This window comes from Argopecten irradians, chromosome 14 (assembly GCF_041381155.1).
Source record: "Argopecten irradians isolate NY chromosome 14, Ai_NY, whole genome shotgun sequence".
NCBI lineage: Eukaryota > Metazoa > Mollusca > Bivalvia > Pectinida > Pectinidae > Argopecten > Argopecten irradians.
This window is the reverse complement of record NC_091147.1, coordinates 37213551-37233837: the sequence shown is the minus strand read 5'-3', so window position 1 is coordinate 37233837 and position 20287 is coordinate 37213551. Positions and strand designations below refer to the sequence as shown.

Sequence of the window (20287 nt, the reverse complement as noted above, 5' to 3'; positions counted from 1 at the left end):
CCTCCCCTATACAGGGGCTCCGATCACCTACGATCTCTATACTCCTGGACTATCTCATAGTAAAGGGTGTAAAGGTCGTAAGTGATCGTAACCCCTGGAGTATCGAGGATGAGTCATATCCAGATAAATATAATAATAATTTACACATATCTGACATAAATGTCGGGTGCGCACACATATATATACAGTATGTACAAACATTATAATTTTAAAATGTTCAAGGAAAGATCTAACGTGCATGAATTACTCTCTGTTTCATCCACGATATATGTATTTTTTAGCCTTGTCCGCTTAACCTGCCTATATCATTAAGCTTTTTTTTTTTTTTTTTTTTTTTTTTTTGCCTAATATATATATTAGGGGAAAAAACCTTATAATATAGGCAGGTTTAGCGGACAATAAAGAAAGATGTACCGGTAATAAAATCATTGAATAAAGCTTCTATATCGCATATCCCAGGACAATCAAAGTTATTTTTTTTCGAGTGCTTCGTGTTAACTATCATCAAGTAATAGACAGAGACACACACCGTTTTTAAGACAGATATCACAATGTCTTGATGTTAATACTCACTGATTAAACATGTATATTACCGACAAGACATCATGGACATACTGTTGATATATACTGTTAGATTTATTTTAGTCTGCAAATACCTGTGGTTATATAGGCATCTATTTAGACAGAAACATATATACATAGGGTTATATATATTTCTGATTTAGAAATGCGAAAATGAAAACAAAAGTCTAGTAATCGTAATTCAATATCAAGTTCCCGACATGATTTTATGAATGAATGAAATAGTTACCGGTTGGGGATTTACAGAGAATTACTAGGTGTATAGTATTATATATATATATATACTCAAAAATTTCCACTTATGTGAAGGGAGACAATCCTTGTGGAATTCCAAAATTGTACTACAAATTCCAAAATTGTACTCAATATATATATATATAGACTATGTACAACTAGAGTTAAGATGCACAAGAACAGAATCCGTCCTAGGTAACGTATGGGGCTATAATTAAATAGATAATCAGTTTGCGTTGAACATTATTAACATTCTTTTAATTTCAGCGGCATTCTGAAATTGCAACGGGCATACAGAATTTAATTGAAATGCATTGTGTATTTTCACAGTTTTTCTGTTGTGTTTGATGAGAAAACCTGTGTCCGATTAGGAACCAACATATTTGTATAAATAAAATCGCGATAAATAAAGTAAAAATACAAAGATTACAACTAAAGGGAGATATCCACTAATCCCTACAGTTTAATGCTATGGGTAATATAAATTAGTAATGCAATATATTTTGAAATGGAAAAATACTTATCTTTCCACTAAGATTTATCAACCTATTGTTCATCAAGATGCATCTGTGAACGTAATAAAGATTTCCTATACAGTAACTAAAGATGGTATACCACCGACAAAAGGTATTTTTTATCTATTAAAAACAGTAGCAGACGAATCAATATTTTTCTTAATATCAAAAGTTACTTACTTCAGGCTATCACAATAAAAAAAATTCAGACATTTTACATGGAATAGACTATTAACTTCATTGAAAAAATTGAGTCACTGTTTTATTTCACCATAAAAGTATGTAATTGTGTTCAGTAAAGAAAAAGAAAATTCTCGGCACTATGCCCTATTTGAAACCAGGTACTGTTTGCGTAGACAACCTTTAAGAAAACAAATTATTTTATATGTAGATTTCTATATACACGATTGAACATCATTAATTGTCCAAATGATAAATATCGTTAAAGATGCTCCACTGCTGACAAATGATATTTTTTCACTATCAAAAACACGAGCAGACGATTTAGTATTTTTCTTCAGTTACAAAAGTTATTTAGTTTACACCATTACCACAATTGAAAAATTTGAGCTTCTAATTTTACTTGAAGTTAAAGTTACAAAAAAAAAATATTTGCATCCCGGAAAAAATCCGTGGCACTATATCTTAAATGGAATTAATTAAATACTGATTGCGCATGCACCAAAGGCAAAATAAATTATTTTATATCATTTTTTGTGTTATTAGACATATATGTATACGATTGAAGACCAATTGTGTTCAAGTGATTAATATCATTTATGCTCTGTCGGCGGTGGAGCATCTTTAACAAATTTCACCATAGCCCCGAAGTATTTAAAATAGTTCGAGTCATTCTTCAATCAGATGTGAGTGATTATATTTATTTTCAGATCTGCACGATGGCTAATCGGAAGTTTCCAGTCAGGGTTTTCCTCTTCTGCACGGCACTGACATGTGTCATTTCCGGTTACGTCATTGAATGCTATTCGATGAACTCTTTCCCACATGACCGCCGTATTCATGGAAACATGTCACATGACTTTGAATATGCACGTCCAGACATTGAGTGTGTATGTATACAATTGATAAAAACGGAAGTCAACAAAACTATGAAATCAAGTCAAGTGTTTATTATTTATCAATATACTTCAGTTTTCATTAGACGGCGTACGCCGGGTATTAGTTTCATTTCAAGAACAGGGAAAACGAAACCAAAACCGGACCAAAAGTTACGGACTTCAATCAATATTACTATCGCCGGCCAGAGCAAACAGAATTTGAATTCTTTAAATTTGATCCATGGAAATCATTCAAAGTGTAATGTCACAGACCATTCGAGAATTTCTGTTTCCAATTCTGCTTCTCAGGTGATGTGCAATGGATCTACCTGCAGGATATTGGACTTGACAGTTGACTCGAAATTATTTATTGTTTTGTGTTATGCAGTGATACGGATGGTTTTAGCTATTTCTATGCGTGTTTTGCGAAATTGCAATCAGGCGGAGACAAAGGACGCAAAGGACAATACAAACAACAGCGGATATAGGTGGAAAAGTTTGCGATATTATCTTGAACATGAATGTCCTTCAATATTTGATAGGCATCGCAAATGCAAGAACGACAACTCTCTTTTCAAAGATTCCTATTATAAGGACATGCTGAGAGAAACGCTTGATATTAGCGCGTTGTCAAAAATACCACCGCAAACAATGATAGTAGCACCAGTATCACAATTAAATGATTATTTTGAATCCATGACTCAGCCACACTCATCTTATATTAATGTGTCATTAAACGTAGAGATTTTACGGTTAGAAAGTTTTCAAACATTTCCGCGATCAGTCCCTGTGAGTACAATACGTTTAGCGGAAAACGGCTTCTTTTACACGGGGGATTCAGACGAAGTTGAATGCTTTCATTGTCATGCTCGGTACAGTGGCTGGAGGAAGGGAGATAATCCATTTGATGTTCACAAGAAAATATCTCCAAATTGTGACTTGATGACAGGAAGAGCAACTAATAATACGCCTTTATTATCAAATGCAAATTCAAAAATAAACAAAGACGTTACAGTTTCTGAAGACATTCATGAGCAACAGGAGAAGCAGAACATTAACACAAAGACACGGGAACGTTTGTCTAGATACGATGCAAGTTCTATACAGCGAAACAGACCAATTTCATCAGGTTCTCAGCAATGCTCCAACACATACAATACTATTACGGAAAACGAGTTTCGTAGCAACGAAAGCGAAAGAGGGATTGAAAACGAAAGAGTTTCTCATATCAACACATGCGACCGTGAGGCGAATATTTGTAGATACGAGTTAGATTCCCTACCTACAGCAGAAACATTTGAACACGAGACCGGACATTTGAAACGCGATCAATATTCGCATGGCACTTCCGGAGAAAAAAGACCATATATGGATTATAAAAACGGGCATAACAAATGGCAGACAAAATATTCCGGAAAACTCCACCTAAAACCGCTTGCACAAGTAGGGAAAAGGATGACGTATCCGGCCTATGCAATACCCACAATACGTCTTAGTTCTTTTAAAGGATGGTCATCCACTTCCGGTCTTACACCAAAGTTACTTGCTGATGCCGGGTTCCTATATGCAGGTGAGTAATAGTACTTTATAAATCAGTCTACTTTAATGAACTATACGCGTTATACGCATTTATTTCCTTTAATTGGCGTTCACATTTCTGTTTTAATTGCAAAGATTCAGAAGCCAATATTGTTTTTGTTTTTATTTCTTAGCCTTCTTTAACAAACGTTTAATACCTTTACTGTGTGCAAGTTACACGCGCATATTACAAGAAGGCACATTTGATTTTTATGCTGGCATACTACAGTCTCCCAAAACACGCACCTTACACTTTCTGTACATATAAAAAAATAAAACCAATATTTTTTCTGCAGTCAAATCAAAATAAAATTAAATCATGTATTGACTTTAGGCAGCCACTCGTTTTAAAAACTGACAACCGTGAGTATATTGAAATATTTTAATTTGTTCAATAATAAACGTTATTATTTTACAGGATATGGAGATTTGGTGCGGTGTTTTTGTTGCGGTGGTGGGCTCCGGAACTGGTTGCCAGGCGACGATCCTTGGATTGAACATGCGCGTTGGTTCCCAGACTGCGTATACCTCCGAGAGAGTAAGGGAGATGACTTCATAGAGCTTGTACATGAAGAGGTAAAATTACCACAGGTAAGTCTACACGGAAGTAAACACCTGGCAAATATCCAAAACGTGATCCTTCTTTAGATATCTTAATAGAGTAATAAATATTTCAACAATGTTCAGGTTATTTCCAACAGTGATCTTTTTCTTAATGCGTCCTGTTATTGGAAGGGATTTTTGGCCGTGAGCCGTAAAGTAATTTACAGAAAATTTACAAATATATTTTTCTTTATAATCTTACATCCTACTTAAAATTGTGTCTTATTGGATCTGTTTTATCAGACATCTAAATAAATATCTGGTTTTATTACCTATACAGTGAACGTAAAGAAATGTTTTAAAGCTTAATTTATCAAACCTTAATTGTTTTCAATAGATTACCGACGAAAAAATAACATTTTCATTTTTTTAGGTTATTGTAAAGTCTGATTGGTATAAAATAATAAAAATAGCAAAAAAAGTATTAAAAAAATCCGTTGTATTATATTATAATAGTGTAAACCAACTTGATATATTTCAGGGGATTTACCAAAAACCCGTCACCGGAGCAACAGGTAAGAGAATTTTTATTATTTAAGATTTTTATCAGCGTAAGTAAAATTCCACCTGGATACTTTCCAGACGAGAAATTTAATTGCAGCTAGAAAAAAATAAAAAATAATAAAGAATTTTGAAAAACAACAAGCACAGTAACAAAATAACAACAACTGTAATTTATTATGATAATGAATACATCTAAATCGAATTCGACGATAATATTTTACATTGTTTTTTCATATAATTCCATATAATACTTTTTCTGTGTTGTACAGACACAAGTCCGGAATATGTCACCAGATTTCACGCTCTGGATAAAGCCAGTGCAAAGACAGAAGACGACCCTTTCAGTCAGAGAGTGAAGGAGATGGGGTTTCCAGCTGAGGACATTTCGGCTGCGATAACTTCTCTGAGAAAACGTACGTATCCACTAACCATACTTATCATACTAACCATGCTTTCCCAAATAAGTTTCTCTTCGTGTCAAGAGCTTATAAGTATAACCTCTTGTTACCTGCATGGGAAGCTTACTTCATTTTAGGACACTCAGGAAGCGAAGCCATTTTAGAAGCTGTTATTTTGGTGATTGTGGTATTCTCGATACATTGTATACATTATAGCTAAATGGTCCATATTAAATATATGATTCTTAATCATATATTTTTACATTTTATTTAATTTTATATTTTTGCATTTTATGTAATTTCATAATTTCATATTTAAAAATTTCATAATTTCATATTTACACGTTTTATAATTTCATATTTTTACATTAAATATATTGTTTTCTTATTTTAGTGGGTAAGCCGGTGGATGTGTACACTATAGTCAATAAAATTTTAGGGACAGAAAACAGCTTTCCACGTGATGGATTTGATGAGGTGGATACTTTCCAGACGAGACAGACAGCACAGAGAACAGCAGGAAAGACCGAAGGTTAGTGTTACCGAAGTAGAAAACCAACATGCTTGATCAAATTTCCAATAAATCGTAATTCTTTTCCTTATTGTTCATAAAAATGGCCAATATTGTACAGTACTGTTAAAGGGAGATAAAATTGATTAAATCTAACATGGGTCTATCACGTCGACAGAGATATCTCAACTGGAGTGAAAGATGTTTGCTAGTCAACCCGAGGTTTTCGAGGGATCTTTCATCAGGGCTGTGATATTCCTGTCCACCTGACAAACCCATGTAAAAAAAGATCTCTCATACTATAACGAAAAATGATACGAAATTGGTTTGGAAACACTTTATTTTTAACATCATCACCTGGACGTCGCAACACGTCAAAGTTAAAGACGTCTAACGACAATGGCTGCCGCATGTATTGATGCTGTCACCCATTGTCTAGTGCGTGTGGGTGGTCTTTTTCCTACCCCAGTAAAACACAAAGTTATCTTTTCCCTAGAAATCACGGGATCACCCTGTCAAGTAGGGAGAAAAGGTAATCTACTCTCATCCAAGTGTCACATTGAATAACGAGGATTATCTACCAATCAGTCCTGCGGTTTACTAGGTCATTAATTTTCATGCACCTTCAATCTCTCCCAGGGTGCATTGCGGTCCCCACATTTGAATGTGGGTACCACAGTGAACCCTGGGAGAGATTGATGCACCTTAAGTCTTGACAAGTGCTTCTGATTCATCTAGTGAGCCGTGGGACTGAATGGAAGATAATTGATATTCTACTTGATGTTTGCTGTTGCACGATTTGGTGAGGTAGCACTATAATCGACATCAGTGATTCGCTATCGCATCGAGACAAATACTACTGCAATATTTGCATATGTCACATGCATATATATTGTACTCTGGCAAAACTATTCAAAAAGCTGTTATAAAAAGATTAAACGATCAATCTTAAGTTATTCATAAAAAGCAAATTTAACAAAATTTCTTCTAAATTTCAGATAAAGAGGCGTTATTGAGAAACACTAATGGAACTTGTAAGATTTGCCTAGAGAAGGACGCATGCGTGGTATTCTTGCCATGCCATCACGTGACATGTTGTGGGGTGTGTAGTTCCGTTCTCCTGAAGTGTACAGTCTGTCGCCAAGCTATTAAAGGACGAGTTAAGATGTCGTTTTGATTGGTCAGTTTGATTATTCGGTATTTTTTATTTTTATTGTTTTCTTCTTAGAATTGCATTCTCTCTTATTTCATAATGTTTCAAAAAATGGATGCGAAATATGTTATTAACTCTTTCTGTATATTCTTGTTTAAAATAATGAACCGTTATTTGATAATCTCATGATTTATTGAATTCATGAAAAAATATTGTAACGTTAGAAAATTGAGATAAAAATTAAAAAAAAACAACCTGATATTAGTTGGTGCTTAAAATATGTATAACATGATATGAATATTTGCAACATTATCGATTTGTTGGTGAACCATATACATGTGTGTCTCATATCACTTCATGATATTAAAAACGAGGAAACGAAAAAAAAAAAAAAAAAAAAAACGAGAGAGAGACACGTAAAAAAAAAAAAACAAGAGAGAGAAAAAACACCCTAAAAGAGAGAAAATACCACAACAAAAAAATAAAATAAAATCCCCCAAAATGATTGTCAAAACAATGTGTGTACGAGTGTGATATTTGAAACTACCTCATATCAATTTTATTTATATACATTTATATTTACACATTATATTATTCATGAAAAGTTATCAAGAAATGGCGAACGTAGTTGAGGAAGGTTGTTGAGTTTTTTTATATATATATATAAATATATATGCTACTAAACCGGACTATTTTTTATTTCCAACCAGAAAATGTAATGTTCTCATAATAGTTGTTTGCATGTATTTCTCTCCTAGTGTGGTATATAGACAATATTGCTGATATCATTTTAAGAATTATTTAAAATGTTGATAATTTGAAATGTAAACATGTATACAATGTATATGCATATATATGACGTGTTTGTTTTGCTACCTCAAAGTTTAAAAAAAATATAGACCCACTGCTTTTTTGAAACGGCTTTTTGATTTTTAAATCGAGATTGATAATTTTGTATAGTTACAAAAGTTATAAGCTTAACATTAATACTACATTTATTATCACTTTATGGACAATTTACATATGTAGTTAAAATAAATTGAATGCCAATTTTCACGACGTGAGTCGTCCTAATTACCGTGCGTGATTTTCACTGCGCCAGACGGCAAAACAGATTGCTATTGATTGTCTTATGTTGATATTGCGTTCAAGATACTTTTATTTCGGAAAGGTAGTTGGACTTCAAAGAGGGTTTTTTGACCTGATGCTTATAAGGGATGGACTCGTATATCTTTTGGGCATGAGCTAATTTACAAATATGAAATTAGTACATTTTTCCCGAATCAGTATCTCGATCCCATTCCCCGTTAATGTATTCCTACGCATCAGAATAACGTTCATTCAGGATTGAACGCGGTCATGATTTGATTTATCGCGTTCAATCTCGTTAAATTTTAATTCTACACAAAATGACGAAAATAGAATTTTAAAAAAACTTTCCATGCAAATTGTCGTAAACGTTTTACCTGTCTTCATCTTTTCGCGTTTTCTGGGTTTAAAAAAAAAACCCACCTCAATCTGATTAAAACACAGATCCATATAACCACTCCGTTCAATAGAGGATCTGACAATATCCCATAAGGGGTCACGTCCAGATGACCTTTATACCACGTGTACTTCAGAGCAAATGCAGTTTCTACACCTTACAACATCAAATGAAATCGTCTTTTCGCCCCAGTATACATATGCAATTAGCTTTGTTGTGCACTCCTGGCGAGATGACTACATACACGAAAATAATTTGGACAGCTTTTTCAAACTCTTTCGTCCCCAGTCAAGATTCTGGCAGTGCCAATTTGATTGGCCATTTCAAAAGGTCATCTTGACGTGACCCCTAATGGGATGTTCTCAGATCCTCTTATCCAACGTAGTGTATTTTAATCAGATTGTTTTAAAACCTTATCTTCAAAACCACTTCACGTACTATACTCAAGAAATTAATGGAAATCGACCGAGATATTTATTGTGAGAGGTAGTATCGGACGATTAATAAAAAAAATATCAACAAAAGATTGAGTCATTTGCTTGAAAACATTGTTTCAACTTTTCGGTCTATGAAATGATATGAATTAAAGTATTATTCCACGTGTAAACGAGCGATGTTTCGTATACCTATATATATCTATTAATATCGTTTCCTAGGTGTACTTGAACATGTATTGGAACTAACATGCAGTATTTCACTAATAATGTAATTCATCCAACAAGCAGCATTGGTGTTTTGTATTCGGCACTGACGGAAACGTGACCTACTTCGGAGGTGAAACGTTGTTTAAAGACGGACATATTTGCAACATCCGAACGGTGGTAACTTTCAGCTAAAATATGTTTGGTAAAAAGCATACATGGTCAGTGTCTTTAAAAATAAGTAGTATTTTTGGCTTGGGTCAGAAAGGCTCGCTACTTTTGTCCTTATTAACCCTCGCCAAGATATAGCTTTAAATACAGGAGTTCATAGACATCAAGACGATGTGGGTCAATAGGATTTACCGTTGATTAGTCCCACCATCCGGTGATTATGACGCCACATTGTGACAATCACCGGAAGATGGGATTAATCGACGATATATCGCACGTCGTATTTCCTATGACAAAATGACGTATTATTACAACTAATACAATACACCGCAAAGTTAAAGCTGTTTGAAGAGAATGCAAATTAGGTACACAATAAATACCATTAGACAAAAAAATCTCCATACAAATACATTGCATACTTGGTTATTTTATTTTGAGCAGACCACACATAACAATGTTTTGCCATCGATATAAGGTGGGCAGGCCAGATGACTACATAAGCTTATGTTTTTAATAGATTACCGAAGAAAAAAATGTTAAAATTTCGCCTAGTTACGGCACACGATTACAAAATCACATTTTTCATCTAACAACAGGAGTAGACAAACTTGAGCGTTTTCTTCAGTAACAAAAGTTACTTACTTTACAACATACATCATTGAAAAGTTTGATTTTCGTTTTATTACTCCAGATATTTTAGCTACTGAATTATCGCCTACATAACTCTGCCTATTACTACTTTAACCAGATGATAATTAAACTAGATAAATGATTTACATACCTTGGTATACTAGGGTAGTGTTAGGACATGACGTCCTCCCCACCTGGTATACACCCCTCCAGACCCGCCTGTCGGTAGGCCTGTTGTGGTCAGTAAGTCCAGTTTGCCTTTCAGTTGCTGATTATCATGGTTGAGATCGTCTACTTCGGCACTGAGATCTCGGTTAGTGGAAATTATACCATCCACATTCCTGGCCAGTTGTTGGTTAGCGGTGATGACATTGTCAACTTTACTGGTCAGTTGTTGTTAGCGGTGATGACATTGTCAACTTTACTGGTCAGTTGTTGGTTAGCAGTGATGACATTGTCAACTTTACTGGTCAGTTGTTGTTAGCGGTGATGACATTATCAACTTTACTGGTCAGTTTTTGGTTAGCGGTGATGACATTGTCAACTTTACTGGTCAGTTGTTAGTTAGCGGTGATGACATAGTCAACTTTACTGGTCAGATGTTGTTAGCGGTGATGACATTGTCAACTTTACTGGTCAGATGTTGTTAGCGGTGATGACATTGTCAACTTTACTGGTCAGTTGTTGTTAGCGGTGATGACATAGTCAAATTTACTGGTCAGTTGTTGTTAGCGATGATGACATTGTCAACTTTACTGGTCAGTTGTTGGTTAGCGGATGATGGCATTGTCAACTTGTCAGTTCCTTAATTAAAACCTCTGGTCAGTCATGTAAAACGGACGTATCAAAACATGTGTTATACATACGTTTGATCCTATTTCAAAATCCACTTTTTTGTTTTTTATGTACATTTACATTGTCTTTGAAGTTGCACCATATATTTGTCATTTTCAAAAGTAAAGTTTAATTCCATTTTATTTGTATTTTCGGTTCCTGTCCAATGACTGATATTTTTTTCATACATAGTACATGTATATATATATATGTTGTATTTACAAACGAGTGACTACATTGATAAATTTCATAATCTTAGGATGATTTTATTTTTCCTACATCAATTTGTCCTTAACGTCACTTTATCACTTACATTTTAAAGGCTAAAATCTTTGCTGAAGTCGTTTGGAATAAAGCGCTGGTCAGCTGATATTGATCATATGTATTCAGAGCATTAGTCTTCAAAACTGTTAAAATTTAAATTTAAAAAGACGGAATCCACATTAGCGGTTTTGTTTCTGTTCACAATCAGTAGATGTACATAATTGTAGACCTACATGTATCATCATACGAAAACAAACGTACGTAAAACATATGTTAAACATACGTTTAACGCATGGTGGCCAAAACATACGTAAAACGCATGTTTTAAACATACGTTTAAAGCATGTTTTTTTCAAACGTATGTAAAACATGCGTTGCACTTTTTGCTGTGTAGCAGTGATGACATTGTCAACTTTACTGGTCAGTTGTTGTTAGCGGTGATGACATTATCAACTTTACTGGTCAGTTTTTGGTTAGCGGTGATGACATTGTCAACTTTACTGGTCAGTTGTTAGTTAGCGGTGATGACATTGTCAACTTTACTGGTCAGTTGTTAGTTAGCGGTGATGACATAGTCAACTATACATGGTCAACTTTACTGGTCAGTTGTTGTTAGCGGTGATGACATTGTCAACTTTACTGGTCAGATGTTGTTAGCGGTGATGACATTGTCAACTTTACTGGTCAGTTGTTGTTAGCGGTGATGACATAGTCAACTTTACTGGTCAGTTGTTGTTAGCGGTGATGACATTGTCAACTTTACTGGTCAGTTGTTGGTTAGCGGTGATGGCATTGTCAACTTGGTCAGTTCCTGTAACTTAACCTCCAGTTGATGGATGTATGCAGGATCCGAGACCAGTACCCTTTTTTCCGACATCAGTAGAAAGGCCTCTGTGAAATAAAAGCAAATAAAACATCAAAATAATCATTGTGAAGACTAACTGTGCAAAACAGTCTGCACTCTCCGACGATGCACACCGAGGATTAAAAAAACTTTAATAAGACAGATTATTAGCATGTGTACATCGACACAAGTTCACTTCAGTAGTGATAAGAATTTCTTCTTTTTATTATATTGCTTGAAGATGGCCAACAGATTTTAAAAAACTCCCACAAATGGAAAATTAATGACTTGCTTCATGAAAAAAATAATGAAGAATTTTGAACATATTTTCCGACGGTTTACAGTTATTTTGAAAAATGAGCAGCCAGATAAACATTTGTTGCAAGGACGACCCAAAATGATTTTATTCGATTTTTGGGTTTTATTGGTTAAACGTCCTATTATAACTGCCAGAGTCATGTAAGGACGTGCCAGGTTTGTTGGTGGATGAAAGCTGGATAACATTTACATGAAAAACAATATGTCAAAATCTTTATGTTATTCAGTTGTTGTGGTTTCAATTATGAAGTTATGTTTTTGCACATCTATTCTGTCTTTGCATATTACAGAGTTATCTCCCTTGTGGTATTCTTTGTGAGAGAAATATGACGTTACGCTCGCAAATTCATTACGCCCAATCAACGCCTACCAGGAGCAGCAAAACAAACTCTGTAATATGCAAATACGGATCAGTGTAACTTAAACGTGATATAGGTAACAACGTGACGAAAATTAACAACAGTGAAATGTACTTTTGACTTATAATCTTAAATGTATGCCCGTTTTCAACTTCGAATACTATTATTTATATTTTTATGTCATCTTAGAAAAAAATTTATGGTGACTGATTTGATTCTTTTGTCCTTGTTGTGATTTTTCCTTTACATTGATCGGAGAATACGATAATTTTATAATTAGGCAAAAAATGTTTTAGGGTTACATTGACAAAAAAATAGGGTCGGTAGATCGGCATGGTTTTTTATTGTCTTTCAATCTAAAAGAATGACCGGAACCGGAGTCTGAGATCGAAATCCCGACTTTTGAAAAAAATATTCGTAGAAAAGTGGGAAAAAAATTAGGGTCGGGGGTAAAACATTAGGGTCGGTCGGGTAACCCTAAACAGACATATATATTTTTGCTGTTGCTTATTTTTCACTAATTGCTTATATAATTTTAGATATCGAAAAGTTTGACACTAGAAAAGTCAGGTCAGTTACAGAGATTTGCTTTTATATTTACTGTTTAAGGTTATCAGATTTGCATACTACAGAGTTATCTGCCCTTGCGGGTAGGTATTGATTGTTACGTTATGTGTTTGCGAGCATAACGTCATACGCTCAGAGAAAACAGCGTGATTTGTGCTCACAAAATAATGACGTAATAATCGATACCTATTCTAAGATCGAAATTACTTCCGTTTGTTGTTGCTACATGTACTAACAAAAACTAAAGTCATAGAAAACTACCCTAGTGAACTCAACGTTTGAAGCACTGAAACTAATAATAGTGTTAATTAATACTTAAAAAAAAGGAAAACCCAAGTCCTTATGCTATATCATACCGACCTCCACATTGCCATAAGATTAGTGGAAAATTTTATGATATATATATGATTACTAACAATACATTTTGATTTCCAACAATAGAATGTCACCACAGTAACGCTAGTTACTTTAAATATATCAATTAATCTAGTGTGGAGTATAGATACTCATAAGAGTTATTTTAGCAAGAGTATAGCTTAAAAATACAAGTAAAGAGCAATCTTGCTTCTTATAAATGTTGTGTAAAGACGTATTAATTCTAAAATGAACATGAAAATGATGTGGAATAAATGTACCGAAGTCTATGGTCGCTACGCGCCTGACTCCGGAATATCCCTCTGTCAATTCAAAGTTATCGTTATTAAATTTCAAAGTTGAACTTCAACATTTTCTTACGTCATCTTTACAACGTGCGGAGGTTATGTGTGTTAAAACCACACTATTCGATGTCAGACAATGACCTAGACAACAGCTGTTGTTTTCCTGGATAAAGACGTCATTGAAGGCAAGATCGATACCTGATTTTTAAACTCCGTGTTTATCAAAGTCCTGTGGGCCTTTAAGAACTTTATTGACACGGACACATACATTGGATTTCTAGGTACATAAAAGACGAAGTGCTCTATGAAGAAGATTCTTCATAATGTTTCCAGATTTATTCCAAATTATGGTTTGACTTGAATTCTTTCATACACAAAGGGCGAAATGTTCCATGAGGAAAACGTTTTAAAAGTTACTGTTCCACATTTATTTCCAATTAAAATTGAATTTGAATTCTTTCCTACACAAAGGGCGAAATGTTCCATGAGGAAAACGCTTTAAAAGTTACTGTTCCACATTTATTTCCAATTAAAATTGAATTTAAATTCTTTCCTACACAAAGGGCGAAATGTTCCATGAGGAAAACGCTTTAAAAGTTACTGTTCCACATTTATTTCCAATTAAAATTGAATTTGAATTCTTTCCTACACAACTGGCGAAATGTTCCATGAGGAAACGCTTTAAAAGTTACTGTTCCACATTTATTTCCAATTAAAATTGAATTTAAATTCTTTCCTACACAAAGGGCGAAATGTTCCATGAGGAAAACGCTTTAAAAGTTACTGTTCCACATTTATTTCCAATTAAAATTGAATTTGACTTCTTTCATACACAACTGGCGAAATGTTCCATGAGGAAAACGCTTTTAAAGTTACTGTTCCACATTTATTTCCGATTAAAATTGAATTTGACTTCTTTCCTACACAAAGGGCGAAATGTTCCATGAGGAAAAACTCTTTAAAAGTTACTGTTCCACATTAATTTCCAATTAAAATTGAATATAAATTCTTTCATACACAAAGGGCGAAATGTTCGCTGAGGAAAACACTTTAAAAGTTACTGTTCCATATTTATTTCCAATCAGAATTGAATTTGAATTCTTTCCTACACTAAGGGCGAAATGTTCGCTGAGGAAAACGCTTAAAATACTGTTCCACATTTATTTCCAATTAGAATTGAATATGAATTCTTTTCTACACAAAGGGCGAAATGTTCCATGAGGAAAACGCTTTAAAAGTTACTGTTCCACATTTATTTCCAATTAAAATTGAATTTGAATTCTTTCATACACAACTGGCGAAATGTTCCATGAGAAAAACGCTTTTAAAGTTACTGTTCCACATTTATTTCCAATTAAATTGAATTTGACTTCTTTCCTACACAAAGGGCGAAATGTTCCATGAGGAAAAACTCTTTAAAAGTTACTGTTCCACATTTATTTCCAATTAAAATTGAATATGAATTCTTTCATACACAAAGGGCGAAATGTTCCATGAGGAAAACGCTTAAAAGTTACTGGTCCACATTTATTTCCAATTAAAATTGAATTTGAATTTTTTCCTACACAAAGAAAAAGTTATTGGTCCACATTTATTTCCAATCAAAATTGAATTTGAATTCTTTCCTACACAAAGGGCGAAATGTTCCATGAGGAAAACGCTTAAAAATTTACTGGTCGATATTCATTTCCAATTAAAATTGAATTTGAATTCTTTCCTACACAAAGGGCGAAATGTTCCATGAGGAAAACGCTTAAAAAGTTACTGGTCCACATTTATTTCCAATTAAAAGTGAATTTGAATTTTTTCCTACACAAAGGGCGAAATGTTCCATGAGGAAAACGCTTTAAAAGTTACTGTTCCACATTTATTTCCAATTAAAATTGAATTTGAATTCTTTCCTACACAAAGGGCGAAATGTTCCATGAGGAAAACGCTTAAAAAATTACTGGTCCATATTTATTTCCAAATAAAATTGAATTTGAACTCTTTCCTACACAAAGGGCGAAATGTTCCATGAGGAAAACGCTTTATAAGTTACTGGTCCATATTTATTTCCAAATAAAATTGAATTTGAATTCTTTCCTACACAAAGGGCGAAATGTTCCATGAGGAAAACGCTTTATAAGTTACTGTTCCACATTTATTTCCAATTAAAATTGAATTTGAATTCTTTCCTACACAAAGGGCGAAATGTTCCATGAGGAAAACGCTTTAAAACTTACGTTTCCTAATTTTTTCCAAATTGTAATTTAATTTCAATTATTTCCTACTAAAACGGCGAACTTGTTTTTTAGAAAACGTTTTAAAAGTTACTGATGCCGATTAATTTCAAAACTATAGTTTGGTTTGAATTCGTTGTATTTTAACTGTTTAATAGCATCGCTGACCGTGGTTTATTATGGTGACACATTTGACTCTCTCCTAGGAGCAGAATACATATATGACTTCGACTCATTCGCTTCACTAACTTCGTGACGTCTAGCAACCCATCTGAGAGGGAAACAGATAAGGCCAGCCAGTCCAAGTGTTATCCCACCGAAATAGAAAGTGATGACGTAGTCTCCAGTTCTGTCTGATAGGGCGCCTAGAATACAAAATCTTTTTTATTACCATCTGGTTACGTATAAGTAGATATTTTTATGCACATAATTACGAAAATATTTACTTGTTAACAATTTTCAGAAGTAAAACATCACCAATAAACAGTTATTAATGGTATAAGAAGGCATGCAATCAAAAGTTTTGTTTCATGAATAAAAAAACCGATTTCTTTTTCATGCTAAAAAGCATTGGCGTCTATTGACGTCATCACATTATGAAAATGGCACGTCAAGAGGACATTATACTGGTAAATGAGACATGTTTCATACTTTGTAAGACATGATGATTTTGGTTCTCTAATACAACATTTCTCAATATATCAAATAATTTCTGTGTGAGTATTACCAGAATTACAGAAAGTTTGTACCAACACTAGAAAACAAATAAAAAGAAGTCTTCTGTACTAGTGTTCTTGATTTGCTCAAATGTCAAGGATAACGTCATTTTGACCGTATTTTGCAAAGATTGGTCTTTTAACAAATTACATCTGTTATCTTGCCTCGCCTGATACAAGTTTATTTTAGTCCCAATAATTTTCCGTATTAGGTCACTAACAAACTGTGTGACTAATTTTTGACGCTTTTTGCAACTGAAATCATGATGTTTTATGTTTTGTATTAAACAAATCATTAAAGTTTGAAGGTGTAACATATTTCATGGGACACCCTGAACGATCATTTAAGCGTACAGAATTTAGTATTTTGATGTATAATGCTAAATATTTCGGTTTTACGCTGTCTTCTTCTATCGTTACTATTGATCCACTGATGTCGTCCACGATTTTAACGGATATTGGTGTGGCTGGTGTTGTGGTTGGTTTAATTAGTTTAACGTCCTATTTTAAAAACACCCAGGCTCATTTATGGATATGTTAGCGCACCGGTGACAAAAAATCTACACAAACCTTAAATGTACGGGGCGCTGATCGGTACTTTATCTTTTTGTAATCAAAATCAAATCATTTTTTTTTTTTTTGTCTTACAAAATTATCTTACAAAACACAAAATTTATTTGCATACTTAACTAACGAAAATAAAAATGAAATTTGTCATAAAAAATGATTTTGGTCCACCAAAATTCATTTTCGTAATAACAAAATTTATTTTTGTCACTACGAAAATGAAGTTCTTATTAAAAACAAGTTTGTGTATGACGAAAGTGATTTTGTTTCGACAGAATTCAATTTGGTGTTCACAAAATTGAATTTGGTCTACCAAATTGAATTTCGTCAGGACTTTTGTCCACTGAAAGATTGTTTGTATAATAAAACTTATTTTTGTAATATGTTATAAAACGAACTCATTTTTTGTTGAACAAAATTCATTTTTGTCTATACAAAATTAGATTTCGTGTGCGAAATAACAAGTGTACCATTTGGCGCCCCGTAAAGCTATGCAGTGTTGATTTCTAATCCTTTTGATATCGAAAATACATTAAGAGGCTTTAAATCTGCACCGAGCTTAAATAATGTGCATTTAAAAAAAATCATATTGGTTTTGATATGTAAGTAGGGATATATTTATGGTAATGGAATACCATAACACCTAGATTTGACCGTTAAATCAACATCATTTTATTGAAACTTTATTCACTTGTACTTTACCTGCAATCGGAGAACCACAGAATGTTCCCAGCCCTTGAAGGAACAGGTTCAATCCTAAAGAACTGGCCAGTCTTCTTATTCCCAAAAGCTCTGTCAGAATAATGGTCTTTAGCGTAATAAAAATTCCTGGAAATATACAAAATGTCATATTTTTTCATAAATAAGTAAAATACTATAATTTATCCCGCCTCAGACAATAATGCTGTATGCCAATTAGATAAAACGCGTCTCATGATATCCAAAATGTAGTCGTATTAGGTTAGTAGAAATCGTATTAGTTTTGGACGATAGAGTTATCGTTCTTTGCCATTAACGTCATTAGCAACAAGATGGTGGTCAAGCAACGCTTCGCGACAACTGCACTCAGAAAGGTGGAAACAAAACGTGTGATGCCCACTTTCGAAAGTAAAACAACATCGGCAATATTAATTTAGGATTATTTAACAGAAATAGTCCATTAAAACGTATTCTAGTCATTCAATGATGTGGGAATTGCTAAGTTCCGAGTCATTTTGGTTTATATATATAAAGTATTTTGCGATTATTTAATTGAAAGAGCCTTCGACGGGATGAATTCGTTACACAGTATGTTAGTGACCTAATTCGGAAAATATTGGGTCTAAAATAAACATGTATCAGGTTCGGAGAATAACATCAAATCTTCATATACGTGGTGTATGATGTTTCGATGACCAGTATGATGTTTACCCTGTCACCTTAATAAATAACTAAATACACGTATTTATCTTCATTTTTAAATCAACATCATGATGGGACTATAGAAGATTAAATAATCGCATTTTTTAAGAGAACAGAAAGAAAATTAATTCATAATTTCAATTAGTCAAATGAAATTCAAAAATGAAAAACAACATTTCATGGAACTGATAAATTATCATTGAATTCATTGCAGAAATGAGCATTATATACATATGATAATTGATAAAAGACCTTCATTAAGTTTCGCATAAATACATTAATCACGATAAATCGAGATTTTGATATGAATTAGTGAATACACAAGTTAACTGATGTTATATTTTGAGTGGAAGAAAAGCAATGTCAAAAGTCGTTGCACTTAGTCATATAAAATATCAAGCTTCAAATAACATACCAATCACTGATCCAAATACTGCTGAATATGCAGCCAGCATACCGAACGTTGTGTAATAAGAAATAAAGCACGCGGCCAATCCACCAATCACAAGAGCAGTACTATTTATAAGGACGGTATCAGCAAATGGTTTGTCGGATATATAGCCAATCAGCACTCGTGTTACAGTATTTGATATGCTAATGATTGATATCAAAAAGGCGCCATCGTCTGCCGAAAGTTGAATATCAAGAGCCTGGGCTGGTAAGAAATTGAAAGGGATATGAAAACCTGCAACAGAATGTAATATATGAATAAGAGACTTTCAGTGGAGCATTTGATAGGTTTGTGTTGAAAAATGTCATTTAAGAAATTTGATAAGCAAAAATTAATGTCGCATTAACTGCTAAGATCACCCCGTTACATAATATTAATAACAGACAAACCAGTCGTTCCCTCTCCCATAAGCAAGACTATAAGACTCTTTCATATGTGGATATGAAGGATAGGGATATTCTACCCGAGGGTCACAAAATGTAGTAAAACCCGAGGCTTGTCTAGGGTTTTGCAACATTTTGTGATCCCGAGAGTAGAATATCCCTATCCTTCATATCCACATATGAAAGAGTATTTTTCTTTCACACCTCGAAGTTTTATTGCAACTTTACAACTATATAATATCCCGCAATTTTGAAATAAATTCGAAGAAATCCACGACTGGAAGTCTATTTTCCATACAGGAAAAAATTACGCGATATTTTCAACCCAAATTCCATTGTCTGCATCTTTTATAGTAAAACCAGTCATATTTGTGAAAAAAAATGTTTAAATTTTACCGAGGAAATAGAGATTTTGTCGACGCCGTGACGTCACAAGGCTTTATTGCATAGGTAGCCATGCAATACAGCCTCAGGCGGCATGAGTGTATTGCCCTAGACCAGCCAGTATTACACCAGTAGGTATGAAAGAAAATTGTTTTACTATCATAGGGTCCAGTTTCATGAACATTCTTTTTTTTAAGGAATTCCTTAATTTAAAGTTCTCCATAGAAGAAAAGGGAAGTTTCTTAACGTAAGAT

At 33.7% G+C, this 20287-nt stretch overlaps 2 protein-coding genes across 3 annotated transcripts in view; one reads left to right on the top strand and one right to left on the bottom strand.

The window, feature by feature from the left end:
- Positions 1-973: 973 nt before the first annotated feature.
- LOC138307198 (E3 ubiquitin-protein ligase XIAP-like) lies at positions 974-8054 on the top strand. Of its 2 annotated transcripts, none has more exons than XM_069247832.1 (7): positions 974-1011; positions 2222-3959; positions 4386-4558; positions 5052-5085; positions 5344-5487; positions 5867-6004; positions 6982-8054. In XM_069247832.1, exons 2-7 carry the CDS (start codon positions 2231-2233, stop codon positions 7158-7160), a joined length of 2397 nt encoding a protein of 798 aa, XP_069103933.1. In that variant the 5' UTR covers positions 974-1011; positions 2222-2230; the 3' UTR covers positions 7161-8054. The 2 variants fall into 2 exon arrangements, with proteins under 2 accessions (XP_069103933.1, XP_069103932.1); XM_069247831.1 differs by lacking the exon at positions 974-1011 and adding an exon at positions 1408-1443.
- A 6160-nt stretch (positions 8055-14214) lies between these two features.
- Positions 14215-20287, bottom strand: part of LOC138306884 (monocarboxylate transporter 13-like) — a 12072-nt gene continuing 5999 nt past the window's right edge. The window contains exons 5-7 of the mRNA XM_069247402.1: positions 19231-19500; positions 18117-18242; positions 14215-16496 (exon numbers count right to left, since the gene is read on the bottom strand). Coding sequence (XP_069103503.1) covers positions 16309-16496; positions 18117-18242; positions 19231-19500 — 584 coding nt within the window. The 3' untranslated portion in view covers positions 14215-16308. The remainder of the gene's footprint in view (positions 16497-18116; positions 18243-19230; positions 19501-20287) is intronic.